Source organism: Rhyacophila brunnea, unplaced genomic scaffold, assembly GCF_057557595.1.
Source record: "Rhyacophila brunnea isolate RB1 unplaced genomic scaffold, BYU_Rbru_1.0 scaffold_18, whole genome shotgun sequence".
Classification (NCBI taxonomy): domain Eukaryota; kingdom Metazoa; phylum Arthropoda; class Insecta; order Trichoptera; family Rhyacophilidae; genus Rhyacophila; species Rhyacophila brunnea.
In genome coordinates, this window is record NW_028232837.1 from 26,420,813 (window position 1) to 26,439,222 (window position 18,410).

Here is an 18,410-nt window from a genome sequence, read left to right on the forward strand (position 1 = left end):
GGATGTCAGGCCGCGCAGGGGGCACCGCGGAGGCGCCCCCTGAGCCCGCGCGGCCCCCGCGGTCGGCCCCTGTGCCGCCGTGACGACTCGCGTCCCGCGCGCCGCAGAGGCCTGCACCGAGCGGCAAGATATTCACTTAATGAAATGATAATGAATGATGACGATGCGATGATCGAGGGGCACCTCGGCGAGCGGCGGAGGGGTTGTCACAGCCGACCGCCGCATCGTGCCCGTCCCGGTAGCTCCTGTGACCGCGGCGTCTTCCAATATTACTCGGTGACTCTCAAATTTGACCAAAAATTGTTCAAAAACGAACGAGTCAATGGTACCCGGTAATTCCGGGCACCGACTCGGTAATATTATTCCACGGAGCGGAATCAAATCGACATTTCGATCACGCCGAATATCAATATTTGGCGCGGCCACGTCGGGGAGTCTTCGGGAACGTTGTTTATATCGGAAGATCGGTTGGTGATGATCTTCCGAAGAATTTAGTGGACGACTCGCGAGGGACACTTCTGATTTTAAATTTGTATCCCTTCGCTCTCAGCACTCATTTTGGCGACGTTTGAAGTTCATCGCAGAAAACACATCTTTAAGTACTCACATTTTTATATTTTATATTTCATGTCTCCTGGAGAGATTTGGGCGGGTACCGCACGCTATATTACAATAGTCCATCACGACGTACTGACGCACTCTTTGTAAGACGATTTTTAAACTCTTCGAATCGTTGCGTTTGAACGTTTTTCACGTTCCGCAGACCCGTCGTCTGATTGAGGATTTTTTTTCACATAAATCATAAATGTTTGTTCATTTAACCTAAACAACAATATTGTAGCTTGTGTTGTATCCTTCGCCCTAAGGACGAACATTTGTTTTACTATATTATTAATTTAAGAGACTAGATTTCTCTGAAGCGATCGCCCCGCCGTCCGAAGACGCTCGGGGCGAACGCCTCCGGAGAGTTACTATGGTCTTTAGCCATAGGGCCTCCCTATACCTTTGGTAAAATACCATACTTTTAGCGTAACATGTTCAACATTACAGTTTACATTATAGAAACTTACACATTTTCTTATCTAATATTATACTTATACACGTAACTATCATAAAGTATAAGCGTATCGTCGTCGAGATCCACTATGGAGGGACTTTGCCCCCGGGATCCACATTAAAGGACGACATTATATGTAAACAAGTATTACTACTGTTTTTCTTTAAGTACGAGTGAGTAAACGATAAACAGAATATTAATTAGTCGACAATAAAAATAAAATTGATGAGATCTTCAATCGAAGGACGCCTAATAACTCTGCGTCCTGCTCACCGTCTCACCGAAACAAAATACTAATTCTGCGGCATAAAAATGACATCATTAATTTTAATTATTTTAAAATCAATTTTGCTTTTATATCTGACTAGATATTTTTTGATAACATTAAAATAGAAATAAAAATAAAAACAATAAATATACAGTTTTTTCATATTTTTTTAAACTTTCAAAACACTTCACTTCGACGTGCGTTACAGTTTTGCCCACTTGTACTTTTATTAATCACCGGAGTCAGATAAAACGAGCGGCTGTCTGACCTCATTCGACCGCTTTTACTATTCACAAGTCTTTACTAAATATATTCATATCGCCGGCGGAGTCGCCGTCTTCGCCGTTGACCGCATTGCCGTGCTTAACCCCCGTCGACGCCTCATTTTTAATCACTCCGTATTTACAAGCATACTTTCTCGATTCGCGTGAAATTCACACGACTGACCAGATGTTATATATGAGCCCGAAAAAGAAAAACCGCAAAACGGTAAGTCTTATAATTTAATTTTGGCCATGCTGTGCGAATTCAAAGCAAAATCAACAGACATTTTTAACAGATATTATGATATGGTAACACCGATAATTGCTTATATATACTAACCATTAAAAGGATATTTATTATCAATGATAATTCTCGTCCCGTGAGGGAAAAAAGTTATATTTTTATTATTGTGTTTTATTTACTTGTTTAATTTCACTGAAAGAGTAACCTTAAGCAATTATTTGTGGGGTTACTATATCCATTCAATTCAAATGTATTTTTTAAGTAAAGTTAATAATACGATATCATCATATTTGAAGTGATCGTCGGAGGCGATGGGGGTTTACGGTGAGGCGTGAGGCAACAGTGGGCGCGGGCGACATGAGGGTAGCGTAACGGTATTGTGGAGTGGTCCAGGTTAGATCAAGCGCTCGCTGTACCAGATTCAAAAGTCCTCCGTGTCGGGATGCGGCGAGAGTGCGCCGCCCATCGACGGTTCCGTGTTGCGTCTCTTCATCTTGCTCTTCAGTTTCTTCAGCATTGTTGCCTGAAGGACGCGAGCGAGGTCAGGAAAGGGCAAACAAGTCACATTCAACATCAATGGCAGCCATATCGTTCTCCGTTATCATATAATAATATTATATACTCTTACTTTAGTTAGATATATCGTAAAGAGAGTAAAAATTACTTTTAAAAAAGAGAGGTCGCCCCCTTCGGATTGCGTTGCGATCTTTACGATATTAATTGTATTCTTAAGTTTTGTGCTTTGTAAATATACAAATAGTAATTATATTTTGTACATTTTGATATTTTTTTTTTATTAAAAATTAGTATTATTCAACAACTCAATACCGTCCCCCGTCCCCTCGTGTCGATCGACTGCGTTCGGGGGGTGGGTGGATTTCGGTGAATTAATTATTTGAGCGTAAAATAAATGCAATATTCTATGAGGCGATTGAAAGAAATTTGAAAAATAATTACAACCCGCAAAGTAAGTAACCAAAACGTGTGAGTATACAAAATGTAGATTAGCTTTTATAAATGCGTCGAACAGACAAAATATATCGTAACTTGAAAAGAAATTCTCTAATTTGTATATAAGAAAATACTTTGTATTGTATTAATAAAATATAAATGTGAGATACTAAAAAACAAGAATAAATTTTGATGAAAGCAAAGGAAGAGAATACGACAGTACATAGATACATATTTATATATACAGCGTCCCGGATGAGGGAACTTTAAATTATAGATGAATGCAGTTAGAACACACAAACAACTTTAAATCTAAAACTTAAGGTGTTGCCTTTCAGCAACAAACTACATCATTCACTAAATATATTTTGCAAATGAGATTTTATTTAAAAACATTCAGTTTGTGTACTGTCAAAATACTTTTTATTCAGTTCGAGTTTTTATTCACAGGTGTCACTGTTGTTTATACTATTATAAATTAACAGTGGCACCCATGAATGAAACATATAACTATTTCGTGAGCATATTTTGTCCAGTACACTGCAGGTATTTAAATAAAATTTCATTCATACAATAAAACATAGTGAATAATAATATAGTTTCTTGCAAAAATGCAATACCATGTATTCAAGTGTTAATTCTAAAATTATTAAAATTATGCAAAAGTAAGAGTAATCTTGTAAGCGGCCGACAACTCAAAATGTTAATTTTTGTTAGTTGGTAAACCTTATAACTAACTGTAGCAGATCACTGTTAACATTTTGAAAGGCGCCTATATACTAAAACTTATCTCTACTAATATTTGAATTCTTTGACACTGTTATGGCAAACACATTAATGATGTATAATAAAATTCAAAAATCTTGGAAATTATTGAGTTTTCAAGACGTTATGAGTATTCACTTATATTATATTACGTAATAACCTATTATTTCCTCTATAAACACACTAAATTACATTTACTTCACACCAATGTGCTTAGAAAAACCGCCTGTCATACATATTTTTAAATAATAATAATGTACAGGTTATGTTAAAAGTATGTTTCAAAACGTTAACATTCAAATTATGTCTACAACAAGCTGACATTAAATGTAAGTTTTTGAAAGATTACTCGAACATTTCGATATTTTAACAGTAACCGTGAAGTTGTTTTTGGTTATCGAGCATTGCACCCGACAGATACTAATCGTTACCCATGGAGCAGACGAGGGTCTCGTCATGTGATATATATATAAATATGTAATATATGCAAGATATATATATGTAATATATACGCATGCCAATAATGCCAAATGGCGTGATGTGACGATGGAGGGTGACGGGTTACGGGGCGGACATAAGTCGGGCGGCGGGAGGGTTTGGCGGAGGGGGGAGGGGGTTAGTCACGCGCGTCCTGCCCCTCTGCGAGTTGAGGCTCCGTCATTCGCCGCTTGGCCTTAATTTTCTTGAGCATCGTCGCCTGTTATCAATACACCCCCACAAAAAAATCATTTTCGGAGCTCAAACGATCACCCTTCGGCGGCGGAGTCGAATTCGCCCCGGCGCTTTTACCCGTAAAAGGCGTTACCGATACAAGACCGGGGGCTGTTCACCGAGCGACGGAAGCGTGGTCGTTTCACCTCAAAACCGTTCGGTACCGGCCGCTCTGTTATGTTACTTGTGCTTAGATTTTTATTACAACTAATAACAATAATCGTAGACTGACAGCTTCCATTTGTTCATTTCACCAAGAATCACGACCACAAAGAAGCGCTTATGTACTTATATCTTTTTTTCTTCATTCGTCAATTAAATCTTTTCAATATCCCGGTTGCCTATTTTATTGAATAAGTAACGTTGTCGTAAATATAAGAAAATTCAACATTTTTTAATAATATAATTAATAATTAGGTACTCGCGGCTTTTGTGCTACTTCAAAATATTAACTTTGTTTATTATAATAAATAGTATGAATAGTTAAATTTAAAATTGCTTCATATAAATAGCTACTAATAGTGATTGCATTGTTGATATTAGCAAATAGAAATCCATTTCTCTGAGGAAATCCGTGATTTCTTGTGTATTCATTATATATCATTGGCAGTGAACAGCTTTTTGTCTTAAATACTATGACAAAAAAATAGTAGGCTCGAAGCATTAAAATTTGTGCACTTTTTTGAGGTCGAATTCTTGTAAATTGACAAGTCAATGATGTTTATAATAACTAGGATTTAACGAAAATCTTAATTCACATCAATGTGCACATTTATAATATTGTAATGTGTTAAAGTTCCGTTATGTTTTCTAACAAATCTTGGTTTGATACTGTTTTTAACAACGCTTTATGTCATTGTAGCCTACGCCACAATAATTCTCCACACGTTAAGTGTAGAAAACATTCAAACCACAAAACGATAACAACACAGAGCAAATCATCATAGCTTATAAGTATATTAACTTTATTGAATTAACCATTTACATAGTAAAGTCCCATTGTAATGGTAAGAATGAAATTTATGTCAATTGTACAACTGTATTAAAAACATTGTCAAATATTTAAGGCAAACCCACTGAACAATTCGATGAAATTTATTGGATTCGTCAGATTGGACAGTCGTTAAATAACCATAAATAACTGGCAACATTTATAATAATATGGTATATCGTAGAGCCGACATAAGATTGTGTCTTAACATAATTGTTTTTAAAACATACACATTGATAGGAGACCTTAAAACAATAATATTTGATATCAAAATGATTTGAGTTCATAGTTCATCCTAAGTACACAAATTCCGTGTCGATTCATATTTAAAAATCTAATATGAAAAAAATATGATGGCACAAAATGATTTTTTTGCAAATTTGTTACAACTATTTTTTTAACTTTAATTGACATGTATAACCCTTAATTTTGCTTACGCATTGTAATCTAAAAGTATTTAATATGTAACCATTCTGTCACTAGTAAAGTAACTATTTTGTCACTCGTTCGGTAACCATATATATATGTCACTCAATAGAAAAAAAATAGCAAGTTTTCGGCAAGATGCATATTTGACTAGAAAAAGTTATCACTTAATTATAGCATCTTTCAAGCCAGAAAAATATTTAAGACTCGGCATTCCGTAACGCTAACGGAAAAATGAATCACACAACTGCCTTGGTTGCGGAAATCACCCATCCGTCCTCTACGGAGTGCATCGTCCCCTATATTAATTTATATCTCATTGAGAGCACACAAAAATTCCCCCTCAACAGGGGGCTATTTCCCAAAATATAATATATTATTGTGTGTATAAATAAATGACAGTTAATAATCTGAACGGGCAGGGGGGCACACGAGCAACACGCAACGTAAAGAAAAAATAAATATATAATAATAATAATAATCATAAGGGAGGGGACACTAAAGGACACCAAGATAATTTGTAGTAAAGTTTTTCACGCAATTTAAATTTTTTCCTCGTTTCACTTCACTTTTTTTTTTGTTCAGTCTCTTCTGATTAGTACGGGATCGCGACGCAACGGTAACGTTGCCCGCGCTCGTTTTCGATATTATCGGTTTTATTTATTTTTGAACGAACATCATTGAAACGGTCCGCGATCGTTTGCCGTCCGATCTATTCCGACCGTGATGTTGACTTTTTTTTAATCTGTTTGCGGAATTTGGGTTTCTGCTATCACCGATGCGACTTTTCTCATGTACTGACGGCCGTCGCACGCTTTGTCTTCTTCAACATAGTGGCCTGCAGATATGTGAGAGTGAGAAATGAATATATTACAAAGTAGCATTACAAGTAAAAAACACAAACATCTACATGCAATATATTGCTTGAGACTTCCACGGTTATTTGTTATTGTATTTTGTTTTTGGGCTGTCACTGTGTATTCTTCCTTCTCCTTCTTTTCTCGGCATTCTGGGCTCTATAGCACCCCCTACCGAACAACTTATCAATGAATAAGTAAACACTGTGTACATAGTTATGAATTTGAAAGGCCTGAATATGGCGTAATATTTTAATACTTCGTAATGAATATAATTACATGTTGACAGATTGACTTTAAGATGGAAAATACGTAGTTTGATTCATTACCAAGTATTACAATAACACGCATGTTCGAGTCTTTCAAATCAATAACTTTTGACATAGTTGATATTCATTTACATGTTGTTTGATAGGGAACGTTACAGCCCATTACATATGCTATTCTCAATAGATAATGTGGTAAATTAGATAATATCCATTTGAACGCTGCCCTAAGAGATGTATGTGTCTAAAAATATAAGGATTAGCTGACAGCCATTGCTGAAAGTAAAAAGGTAATAGTTACTGCGTTAATTGGATTCTGGAATACAGGCCACGTATTTGACATTTGACACCAAGATATTGAGCCGGAACAAAGGGTACTTTTGGCCCACTGAAGAGGAAGCCATGAAAATACATTAGAACCCAAAAATATTAATAACAACAATGGGTTACGTTTGAAAACATCATGACTTCCAGCTTTTTCAGCAAAATCTAATAAAAATAAAAAATTGTTTATTTAAAATTTAAATGAGCGAACATTACAAATTAAAAGTTCAAGACGTGCACAACATGACATAAAAAATGTATAATCTGGCATATCTAGTCGAAAATAACATAGTAACTATCACCTTTTTTCGCTGTCAGTTAACCGTTAAATTTTTCGACGTTATCTTAAATTAGTGTACGCATTTGTACACCTAACAGTACACTTTACCGTGCTATATTTTGAGAATGGTCTATGCAAAGAGTCCGAAATGTCGAGTAAAGAAAGAGCAGTATGAATGCAACGTGACAGCCCAAAAACAAAATATAATCTACATGCAAAATTATTCAACTTTCGCTATATTTAACATAGCTTGAATAAAATATGTATGATAAAAATTGTAACGTTAAAACTTCCATACAATCGACGTTGTACATCTTCAAGAATCAAGCATGTCACATTTTTACAGAGAAATCAGCAAATGTTATGCTTTATAATTATTATTACTTTGAAATGAAATCCGTAAAATATTACTATCACTTAAAAATAAATATTTTTAGAGCTCGAAACAATCAAAAACTAATTATTTTTCATTACCTAATACATTATGTTATGTTAACTGTTAACACTTTGTAATAATGTAGATTTTTTTTAATAATAATTAACATAACTGTCCATTGTCGGCTATTCTTATAATAAAACCTAATATGTAAAATACTCTGCCAATGTTTCAGCGTAGTTTTGGGTTAATATCTTATTACCCTAAATAAGAATAATTAACTTTGTAATAATATACTAAAACTGGATTTATTATTTGAAAAAGTATTATATTATACAGTTTTATTAAAGTCATTTTAAGTATTTTAAATCTTTATTTAAAAACATCTTTTGTTTGATCTTGTATGAAAACTTCAAATGCCCTAATTTTTTCTCTCATATTATTTATACATTATTCTATTTTTTATGTATATTAAATCTAATTGTTAATTTTTTTTGCCGACTATATTTAGGCCGTGGCACTGAATTGTGAATTAATCGTACAATGGTAGTGCTAGTTATTGATTATCTTCGGTTACAATGCGGTAACCTGTTTGTAATAATGTTGGGTTACTGCCAAAAGTTGGTAAGTCTCGAATTCATGTTATGGAGTAATTGCAATTTAAAGTTTGACGTGTCCTCTAAAATCAGGCATAATGCTAATTTCTTTGTGTTTTATGTACATGTTCTATATATCGGATGACTTTGATTTTTTTTTATAGCATACATATTTATATATATACAGATAACCCGCTGTTAAGTCTAAATACCTAAATTATCGACTTACCAACTTTTGGCAGCAATAAAGATTTTCGGTTGCATATTTCGTTCAAATTATTACCATTTTTATGTAAATATGCAACAAACATCATTTTCTACAAACATTTTTACCATATTGCATTCAAAGTATGAGCAATAACTAGTACCACTAAGTATAGAAGTATACCTTGATTTCTAGCATATATTAGTTTTTTTTCATATTAGCTGACTAGAAACTGAATGTTTTAAGTCAATATGAAGCACGTATTGATTCACACCTTCCGCCATATTCTGGAGGGTCCATAATAACTTAAGAGTGATAGAGACACAACTAGTAGATAGGTACTTTATAATAGTATTTTAGTTCAAATAACGACACTGGTAAAACATCTTACAAGAGTTCAATCTAAAAGTTTTATAGTTTTGTTTTTGGAAATTAAGTAAGTACAGAAAACAGTTCAAGTAGATTTTGTTTTTTTTTTTGTTTTTTTAACCATAACTGGGTCTGGCGGTAGAAATAAATTATTGGTCAGGTGTTTGTAGCCTAGCCTTAACATTTGGTGTCCTTTAAAATAATCAAAATAAATACTAGTAAGTATAATATTGACTTTGAGAAAATGTCAGGAAGAGAATTTGGTTAAGAGATGGGATTATCAAATAAGAATAATATAGAAATAAAGTCATGCAGAAAGGATTTGTAAATGTGCAGATTTGTAACATTCATCTAATATTTTGCATGCTGTAAGTATTATGTTTTTTTTTTAATTATTATAAATCAACTGTTGACTTTCTACATGATTTTAACAATTTACATTTACGTTGGGTGTATGTGTGTGTGCGTGAAAATAAAATGTATCTTTGCATGATATTATCATGACTACATATTGAAAATTCTTACATTCATAATAGTACCTAATGTGAACTCCAATCATTATTAATTGTTGCGTTTATTAATTGAATTCCGTCAATTGAATGTGGATATTACATTGATTTATCAGACCGTGTGACGGTTTTACTGTAATAATTTTTTTTCGGCCATAATTTTAGAATGATTAAATTAAATTTAGAGTTCCGCATTCGTGAGAAAAATACTTTTACTGAATTCGAATAAAATCTTCTATTTTCCTTAGTAAGAAATGGTAAGTAATTCACTATTATTGTTATATTTTTATGAACGACTCATTTTCTATCGGCACGATTGTAATCTGTAAACGTACAACACGTGCAGTGAAATTAGGTAGGTAAGAATATTATGATAATTGCGGAGTTTTCAATATTTCCAATGTTGTCGTGTTGTTGATTACGGGTGAATAGATTTTATTCATCTACCCGACAAGTCTTTTTAATGCCAAAATAAAATGTCTGTCAGTTATAACTAATTCATGATGTAAAAATTGCAATAAATACGTATAAGAAACCAAATTCATTTAATGCCATCATAATTTTACTGTTACCTTAATACTAACTAGTTAAACAGTTTATTAAAATTTAAAAAAGAAAACGTATTAAAACATTCCAACTCAATAAAATAATTAAAAATTACATCATTATAATAATCATTACAAATTATTATCCAATTCTTGGATGCAAAAAATAATAACATATTGTAAAATATGACCCATCGGGATGCGAACCTGAGGCCAAAACTAATATTTATACCAAAACAATTTCGTAATCTTTCAACGTTTGATTATTTAAATTTTAGCGTATGTTATTTTGAGTTTGTATGTTGGTATTGCTTGTGAATTACTAAAGATCAAAATAAAAAAATATTACACTCATGCGTTTGTTTGAAGAAAAACATGCTCGATTGTTTTTAAAATACCCAACGACAGGTGTTCAAAAAGAATTCTTATACTGAGGAAAAAAATAACAAAGTCGCTTTCAGAACCAACTTACACAATCTGTAATAATTTTTGAACACTTGACGTTTGAATTAATGTTATCTTATAAGGACTAGGGTATTTTTATACAAATATTCTTTGGACTTAGTAAGTTGTGTGTATAGATGTATAGATTATTTAATTACATTACAACAATTTGCTGTTGACATTATTTTATTTATAATTTAAATTCAACTAAATTGTAAACTAAGAATAGAGGAAACTAATATTTTAATCTGTTTTGAATGATTTTATATCTGAGTATAGAATTAATATTAGAGGATTAAGCAACTCAAGGCCAACAGCAAATTTTTGTATCAGTTAGTAATGATGGTTTGGAACACTGTATCACTTTGAAGGGATTTTAGACAATATCACATAGGTAACGACAACATTATTGGAGATAGACCGGGGAGAAAGAATTTGATTGGCTATTTTTTAACATATGGACCATTAGAAACTAAACAATATAAGTCCATACGTGTACATACTGACTTATACTCTTTGGCTACTAAATGATTCAAACTTTCATAATCTCTCTTGACTGTTTTCACAATATTTATTATTGAATACTAAATATTTTTTTAATACCTACTAAGCTGCTCGAAATATTTAATATTTTACTGTTACAATTGGACAGTACTTGCTTAATTTATCACTTTATAATATCACACGTTCTGCTAACAATTTTTTGTTGTTAGAAACTTTATATCACAAAGTAAAAAATTTTCATACTTTTTTGCTTGTATTTAACAAAATTTTGAAAACGTGCTGTTATTCTTGTATAATAAACCTTTGATATCCTCTCGAAATGATACTGGTTGATTGATATGTAGACCCAACTGTTAAATAATCTCAAAACATTAGATGTAACGTTCGTTGTGTTGGCACTTACCACTTTTTTGCGATGTGAACATAACAAAGTGTTAAGTTCCAAAAGCAAAAGTATCAGATTCTATTTTCAAATGTATATTAGTAATAATTCTATTTGTTTTCTGTGACAATTTGTGTTTACTTTATATATATATAACAATTAGTGGAGTTAGAAGCCAGTGTTTAAATTGTTACTGTCAGATGTTGTGAAGTTGTGCTACAACACTATCTGTTGACTTACGGATTCTAAGCTACAAAAATGGCGGTTGTTTTTTACCTTTAGAGCTGATTTGAGAACGACTACTTCTCCTGGCGACTGGACCCAAGGTTCCCCGTCCACCTGAACGGGTATGTCTGACTTGAGGTGGATCTTTATGTGACCTCCCTGGAAGGTTATGTCGGTAAAAGGGTTAGTATTTTTTTTCGATTATCATAACACTATTACATCCTGTTATCCAATAACTTATTCATTGTCAATATTATTAAAGATTATTTAAGCCAAAATAAGTCAGATATGTCGTTATCGTTATGGTAAGTCATAGACAACATTATTGGAGTATCATAGAAAAGGGTTGTGTCAAAAACACAGTTTCAGAAGCAAAAAATGACATTATTTTTATGACACATTAATAAAATTTTGCTTAAGTGATGTAGTGTCTATATAATATATCTATATCCCAGTGGCGAAGGATGGAGGTAGGCTGTTAAGATTTGTCATAAATAGTGCACATTAAACTTTTTCAGTCATACGTATTTGTTTTCATTGAAACAAGACTACAATTTACAGATGGTGTTGGTTAATTTTTATAAAGTCAATTGATCGTATTGCATCGTATTGTACCAACACCGTAAATTGTAGTCTTAATTCAATAAAAACAAATTCATGTGACTAACAAAATTTAATGTGCACTATTTATGGCAGACCTTAACAGCCTACCTCCACCCTTCGTTACTGGTATATCAATTATGAAATTACTATAATTATTGTGAAATTATAGGTATGAATCTATCTGTTATAGATAATTTTATCTATCAATTTTATACCATTTCAATTCTGGCTTCAATCATGTTTGTTCATAATAATGGACAAATACATTTTTGTAACAAATAACGTATGCACTGTATTGCACATCCATAAGAGGACTGCGGATAACATTTCTTATAATGTTACATTTTTTTTTATAAATTGGCTTGTGCATGCATACATACCTACAACAGCTGAAATATCAGTTTTCTGTCTCTTTCTAGATTAAATTTGTCAATGTCTTTTTATTTGTATTGTTTATGACAAGATAATAAAAATAATTTTATTATCAAAGAAAACTTTGACATTTTATGATCTTGTATCGATGATTTGAATTGTCACCTGCGCGATTCTCATAGCAGATCGTAATCCTGACTGAATCTGTCCAAGATGGACGACCCCTGTAACTCCCACGACTTCGAGCATTCCGTCCCAATGATTGGGTTTGCTGAAGTGGTCTTCTTTCTCAGGACCCCACGGATTCGCTCCAGAGCCCCAGCTGCACAGAAATTTTAGCATTACATGTTGTATAATTCACAAAAATGAGACTTGATTGATGTTGTACATATATTTTGATTTTAAAGTTGAAGGCGATGTCGACATAATTCGTCGCTATAGGATTGGTTTGTCGAATATCCGTTTTTGTCGAAATCAACCTTTTCATGCAGAATGATTTTTTGTATCTAAATGGACCAAAATCATCCTTTTCTTTAAATTACATTGTAATGAATACAGCATTCATATGCTGTAAAAACAACAATTTAAATACCTCCATGTATTTAAATACAGGATAATGAAATTTTTATTTCGTCTCCTGAACATTTCGCACCGTGAGTGTAAAACCAAGGCATCTGCAAATTTTTCAATTTCAAGATTAAATGCAAAACAACTGCAAAAGTCGTGAACTTGATAATGTAAAAGTGAAGAAACTGAAAGAACATGCAATATAATGTAGATAAAATATAAACCAAATATTATGGTTTTTTTTAGAAACTCTATTTCTCCTAACAAAACGAAGACTTCAAATCCTAATATATCTAAAATATGTCTTTTGCAGATGCCTTAGTTTTACACTCACGGTGCGATTTGACATTTGGTCTATTCGACAAACCAATCCTACAGCAACGATATATTAATATGTAATTGAATGAGACAATATCGTCTTAAATACCATATTGACGTTTTTACATGCAAACGAGTGTTTTGTAATAGAAAAGAGTTAATGCCGTACCTTAAAATATTGAGAATGATGATCCCCTCGACTGGCGGAAGTTCAACATGTCTGCCGTCCACTTCGAGGCGCAGTTCCCTCTGCAGATCTCTGCACAGCTTGCCGCAACGCCCCACCATTTTCCGTAATCCCATTTTCACATACACACCTTTATTGCGTAACCTAAACACATTACAGTAACAAAACAATTAGTTTATGTCACCGTATTATACAAATAGTTTGAACTGTAACCTAGAGAGAGTTTTATCAACATTTTCTATTACCTCAACGATTTTAGTGTTGTCAAATCGGTAGCCATAGAAAAATTAATATTTTTTACGTTGATGTTATGCGATCTGTTTGACTGTTTTGTGATTATATACATTATTATGTTCAGTGTATTTTGCTACCTAAATTAATGTAATTATTGATGTAGTGTGTTCTTTCACAAGCGGTTTTATCTAATGACATTTGCGCTATGGTTTCGAAACAAGCAAGCAAGTTTACAAATAAACTTATTTATTAGTCTTAGTATCCTTTCTTCAGCTACACTTTCATATATTTATGCTCTGTATACATATAGAAGGCTCTCTTCAATGTGTACCTATAAATTTCATTATATTTTGGAGATATCACCTTATAATGATGTAAATTGAGAAGGTATACATGGAAGTAAGTTGCTGGGTTGAACAGACATGAAATTCTTTCATCAAATTGAACAAGATCCTATCCAACTATGTATGTTACATTTAAGGACTCGGTTGACTACATGCTATGTTTTTTCTATTATTATGTGTTGCACAGAGTTACGGATTCTCACCAAATCAATGAGAAATAAAAGTTATTTCAGTTGTTTATTAAAGAATCGTTAGAATATGATCACAAAAGATAAGTTCGGAGCATAGAACAATCAAAAGCAACCCTTAGCATGGATTGGCACTGTTCTACGAACGATTGTGCCTTCAGATAAAAATTAAATAATAAGTACCTACCACAATGAGTGTTGTCGATTCTTTGAATTGGTTTAAATTCCCTGGCAAACTGTTTTGTTGGTGGTATTTCTGTATAGAAACACTCCATCTGTTAATTTACTACATGATATGTAATAATAACACTCTAATACTCAAAAAAATGGGTTTAAATACCCAGGAATCTTATCAAATGTAAGTGAAGGAAAACGTGAAATTTTTTGTCATATCAAATGACTTGACAAAATAATATGCACTGCTTCAGTCAATCGTACAGGGGTAGATAGAGAGCAAAAGAAGACACATTTATTGGCTGAAGAATATGCGTCAGTTGTTTAACCCAAGTCTGCATTGAATAATACAAAGTTTTAAACAATGATAGCTAATCTTCGTGTAAAATATGGTAAGTAGTTACATAAAGATGAAGAATTTCATGTAATGTTGTTATTTTTTCATGAAAGTTTCTCAAAATACTGTTACGTAAAATAATTATAATATTATAGGTTATGTTATTGTTCTGTATTTTTCCCTTACCGGCTGTTGAATTTGTTGGGGTTTTCCTCCCGAGCGTTGTGAAAGTCAAGGCATAGATCAGCATCAATACCGATGCCAAAGTAATTATTCATCACAAAGATTTGTGAGTTGTCTTCACTCTGTGAACCGGCTGTGGTGACAGCTAAAACAAAACAGAGACATCTGTGGTTAATATTTTGTTACATAAAGTACTGTGCAGTGTGCACCTATCAATGTGACCAATTTATAATGTAGTATTGTCTAAAATTCAGTATTGAGAGTGACTGCTATGTAGAATTTGAGAAATAACTTTGTTTTAAGTTGTTAATTAACATTGAAAGATTAGAGCTGACATAACTGTCAGTCTTATTAGTCCAATTTCTCTGAAATAAGATTAGGAAAATACTCACTAGGCAGCTGCTTGGGCAACTCCTGGTCAGGCTTATCTTCTGGATGGAAGACAACGGTCCATCTGTCGAGGCGGATTTCCTCAGCTTCGATAACATCTCGTAGTAACGAGAGCGGGTCTTCTCCACCCGTGTAACCTGGACCCCAACGCAGCACTCTGGCCAAATCATTTCCTAAGACAAAAACAATGCGTGATCAATGAATACTAATTTGGTTTATGCAGAGTTTAATTGAATTTTAAAAACTAACCAGCACCATCTGCAATTTATATTCTTAGTTCAATGAAAACAAATAAATATCTATGACTGACAAATTTTTTCCGACCATGTCCGATCCTAATAAGATCATATGGGCCTCCACTCCACAGAGTAGAGGTTTGTATTAACAGATTTTGTTTTTTACGAGAAATGGATGTCAGCCACTTGCTCAACCTATTAGGTCCATACCCTGACTCACACACAAATTGAAAAACAATATGTGCAGTTTGCCAGACCCAGGATTCGAACCTGAGACACACGGCGTGATAGTCCAACGCTTAAACCGCGCGGCCACCGTGGGTGTATATAAATTTTAGTGTGCACTACTCATGTCAGAACGTAACAGCCTACCTCCATCCTTCGCCACTGGTACCTATACATCACAGTGATCCCATGACATTTTATACTGAATGTGGGGTGACTGTCAGATAGGTCTAGATGTCTCAATGATTGAAATTCAAATTTATTTATTTCATATCGTAACTTTACAAGACTTCAAGACATTCTTAATATGACATGGAAAAAAACAAAGAATTAGGTAGGTAGGTACTTAACAGTATTAACACAATGCTTACAGGCCCTTTTAATTAATTTTGTAATTAACGTGTTAATTTGCATTTAAAAAGTAATTAGCAAAAACACAATTTTCTGCGGCCTGTAAGCTATGGGTTAACAATATTTTATAGAAGAATTAGCGTAATTCGAAGACTTGATATAAAAATTATACAAAAATTACATGAAAGTAAATCATTGCCGACTCAAGTAGAAAGCCGATACATTCACAACGACTGGTCCTACTTTTTCCGCCCCTCTCATTGTTGTCTGAGGATGACCTATCATTGCCTGTCATTTTTCTATAGAGTGCTCATACTGACGCGCCTGTCATGTTCACACAGGGAATGATTTGATTTGAATAGATAAGTTACATGATAAATAATACACTAGCATTAACACACCTTCTACAAATGTAATGCATAGATCAATGCTACATATTTTTTGGAAATCGATATTAACACCAGTTTTTGTATGAAGAATAACAGATCCTGGTGAATAACAAGAATGTATATTATTTATAATTTGATTTGATTGATTTTGACAGCTGAACAGTGGACCACTCGTTGCTTGTGCAAAAAGATATGCTTAGGCTTTATTAAACTAAAGATGACGCTGAGTAAGTACATCAAATGAGTATACTAGATTCTATTTTATGAATTTATGAAACAATGTCGTCCTAAACTAATCCTCACGCAAGTGTGCTATATTAACACAATGCTTACGGGCCATTTTAATTAATTTTGTAATTAACGTGTTAATTTGCATTTTAAAAGTAATTAGCAAAAACACAATTTTGTGCGGCCCGTAAGCTATGGGTTAATATCTAAGATGTTTGGTTGAACACAATTATTGTCCTCACAATTGGCATTACCAATGGCAGGTGAGTTTTACACTTTGACAGAACAAACAATCGATAATCCACATTTCAGTGGTTAACTTTCAAAGCTGGATATGTCCATATATACCAAAAATGAGTTATTATCGGAAAATCATTCTATAACCTCATACACACTTTGTTGACTTTCAAAAATAGCCACAAAACACCAATTTCATATTGAAAAGAGGTTTCAAAAAGTAGGTTGACATTCAGATAGGGACACGTCCAACGTTGTTGACATTCGAAGTGAGACATGTCACTTTCAGCTAATGGCGGACTGTATTGAGTCACGTGACCAAGTATGTTGTCATACAATCTGACAGTTTGGTTTTTGTCACGTGCGTGTTTTCGCTCTGTGTTTTTATTTGAAAAGTTCGTTTATCTCTGAGGAGTGAATAGTGGACATGTCCAGTTTTGAAAAATAACCACTGATTTCTTAGATTATTATCAGGGACACAATATAGCTCAATGTTACCAAGAATGACAGAATTCTTATTTACACCGTATATAAATCGGAAAGAATACATAGCCAAAACTTTCAAACTATACTATGTAAACATATCTAAGAGAAAGTTAGTCAGATAAAGTCAAGGACAGTATCCATAAAGTAAATAATTGAAAGATATCCAACCACCCAAGACTTTCTTCTTCAATAAACTGAAAGGGAAAATGAGATTCGGGAGATCTCGACTGAGGTGGTTGGACTGTGGAGGAAGCTTGTGGCAGTCAAAGGGTAGGTAGTGGGGAAGAAAAGCTTACATTAGATTCCACGGTATCTTTATGGTATCTCGTTTATTTAGTAAAATAGAAGTGTTTCTGTTTGACTGACCTGTCCCCAGTGGTACAATGGCACAAGGCGGACTTGAGCACTCGCTGTCTTGACCAACATTGTCCAGACACTGCAGCACCCATCCGATCGTCCCATCTCCACCGCATACTAAAATCTTGTAATCTTTTATGTGACGGAACACGTACAATCTGTAATAAATACATCAGAAAGAAAATCAGAGATGTTCTAATGTTCCTAGTAGATACCAAAGTAAGAAAACAATAATAAATCTATGTAGATAACATATAATATTTTATTAACCCAAAGGGTTTTTGAAGAACCGGTCAAAATAATGATAGCTAGCTACATCAGCACCACCTTTGGGCTATAAATATACTTATTAAACCTTCCTATTGTAAAGCATTACCTACCTATTTAATTTACCAGTCGGTGGTACAAAGAAAAATCACTTAATAAACGAATATTAAAATATTTTA

At 33.4% G+C, this 18,410-nt stretch overlaps 1 protein-coding gene across 6 annotated transcripts in view; it reads right to left on the minus strand.

Annotated features, from left to right (window-relative positions):
- Positions 1-791: 791 nt before the first annotated feature.
- LOC147073396 (diacylglycerol kinase theta) overlaps positions 792-18,410 on the minus strand; it is a 116,725-nt gene continuing 99,106 nt past the window's right edge. For 2 of the 6 annotated variants that reach the window (XM_085945477.1, XM_085945474.1), the window contains 7 exons: positions 17,974-18,122; positions 15,458-15,628; positions 15,069-15,210; positions 13,588-13,749; positions 12,699-12,855; positions 11,610-11,717; positions 792-2,355 (listed from right to left, as the gene is read on the minus strand). In XM_085945477.1, the coding sequence (XP_085801603.1) occupies positions 2,254-2,355; positions 11,610-11,717; positions 12,699-12,855; positions 13,588-13,749; positions 15,069-15,210; positions 15,458-15,628; positions 17,974-18,122 (991 nt within the window). In that variant the 3' untranslated portion in view covers positions 792-2,253. Of the gene's footprint in view, positions 2,356-4,029; positions 4,246-6,229; positions 6,515-11,609; positions 11,718-12,698; positions 12,856-13,587; positions 13,750-15,068; positions 15,211-15,457; positions 15,629-17,973; positions 18,123-18,410 lie in introns of those variants that run through there. The other 4 variants (XM_085945479.1, XM_085945475.1, XM_085945478.1 and 1 more) reach the window with 2 other exon arrangements.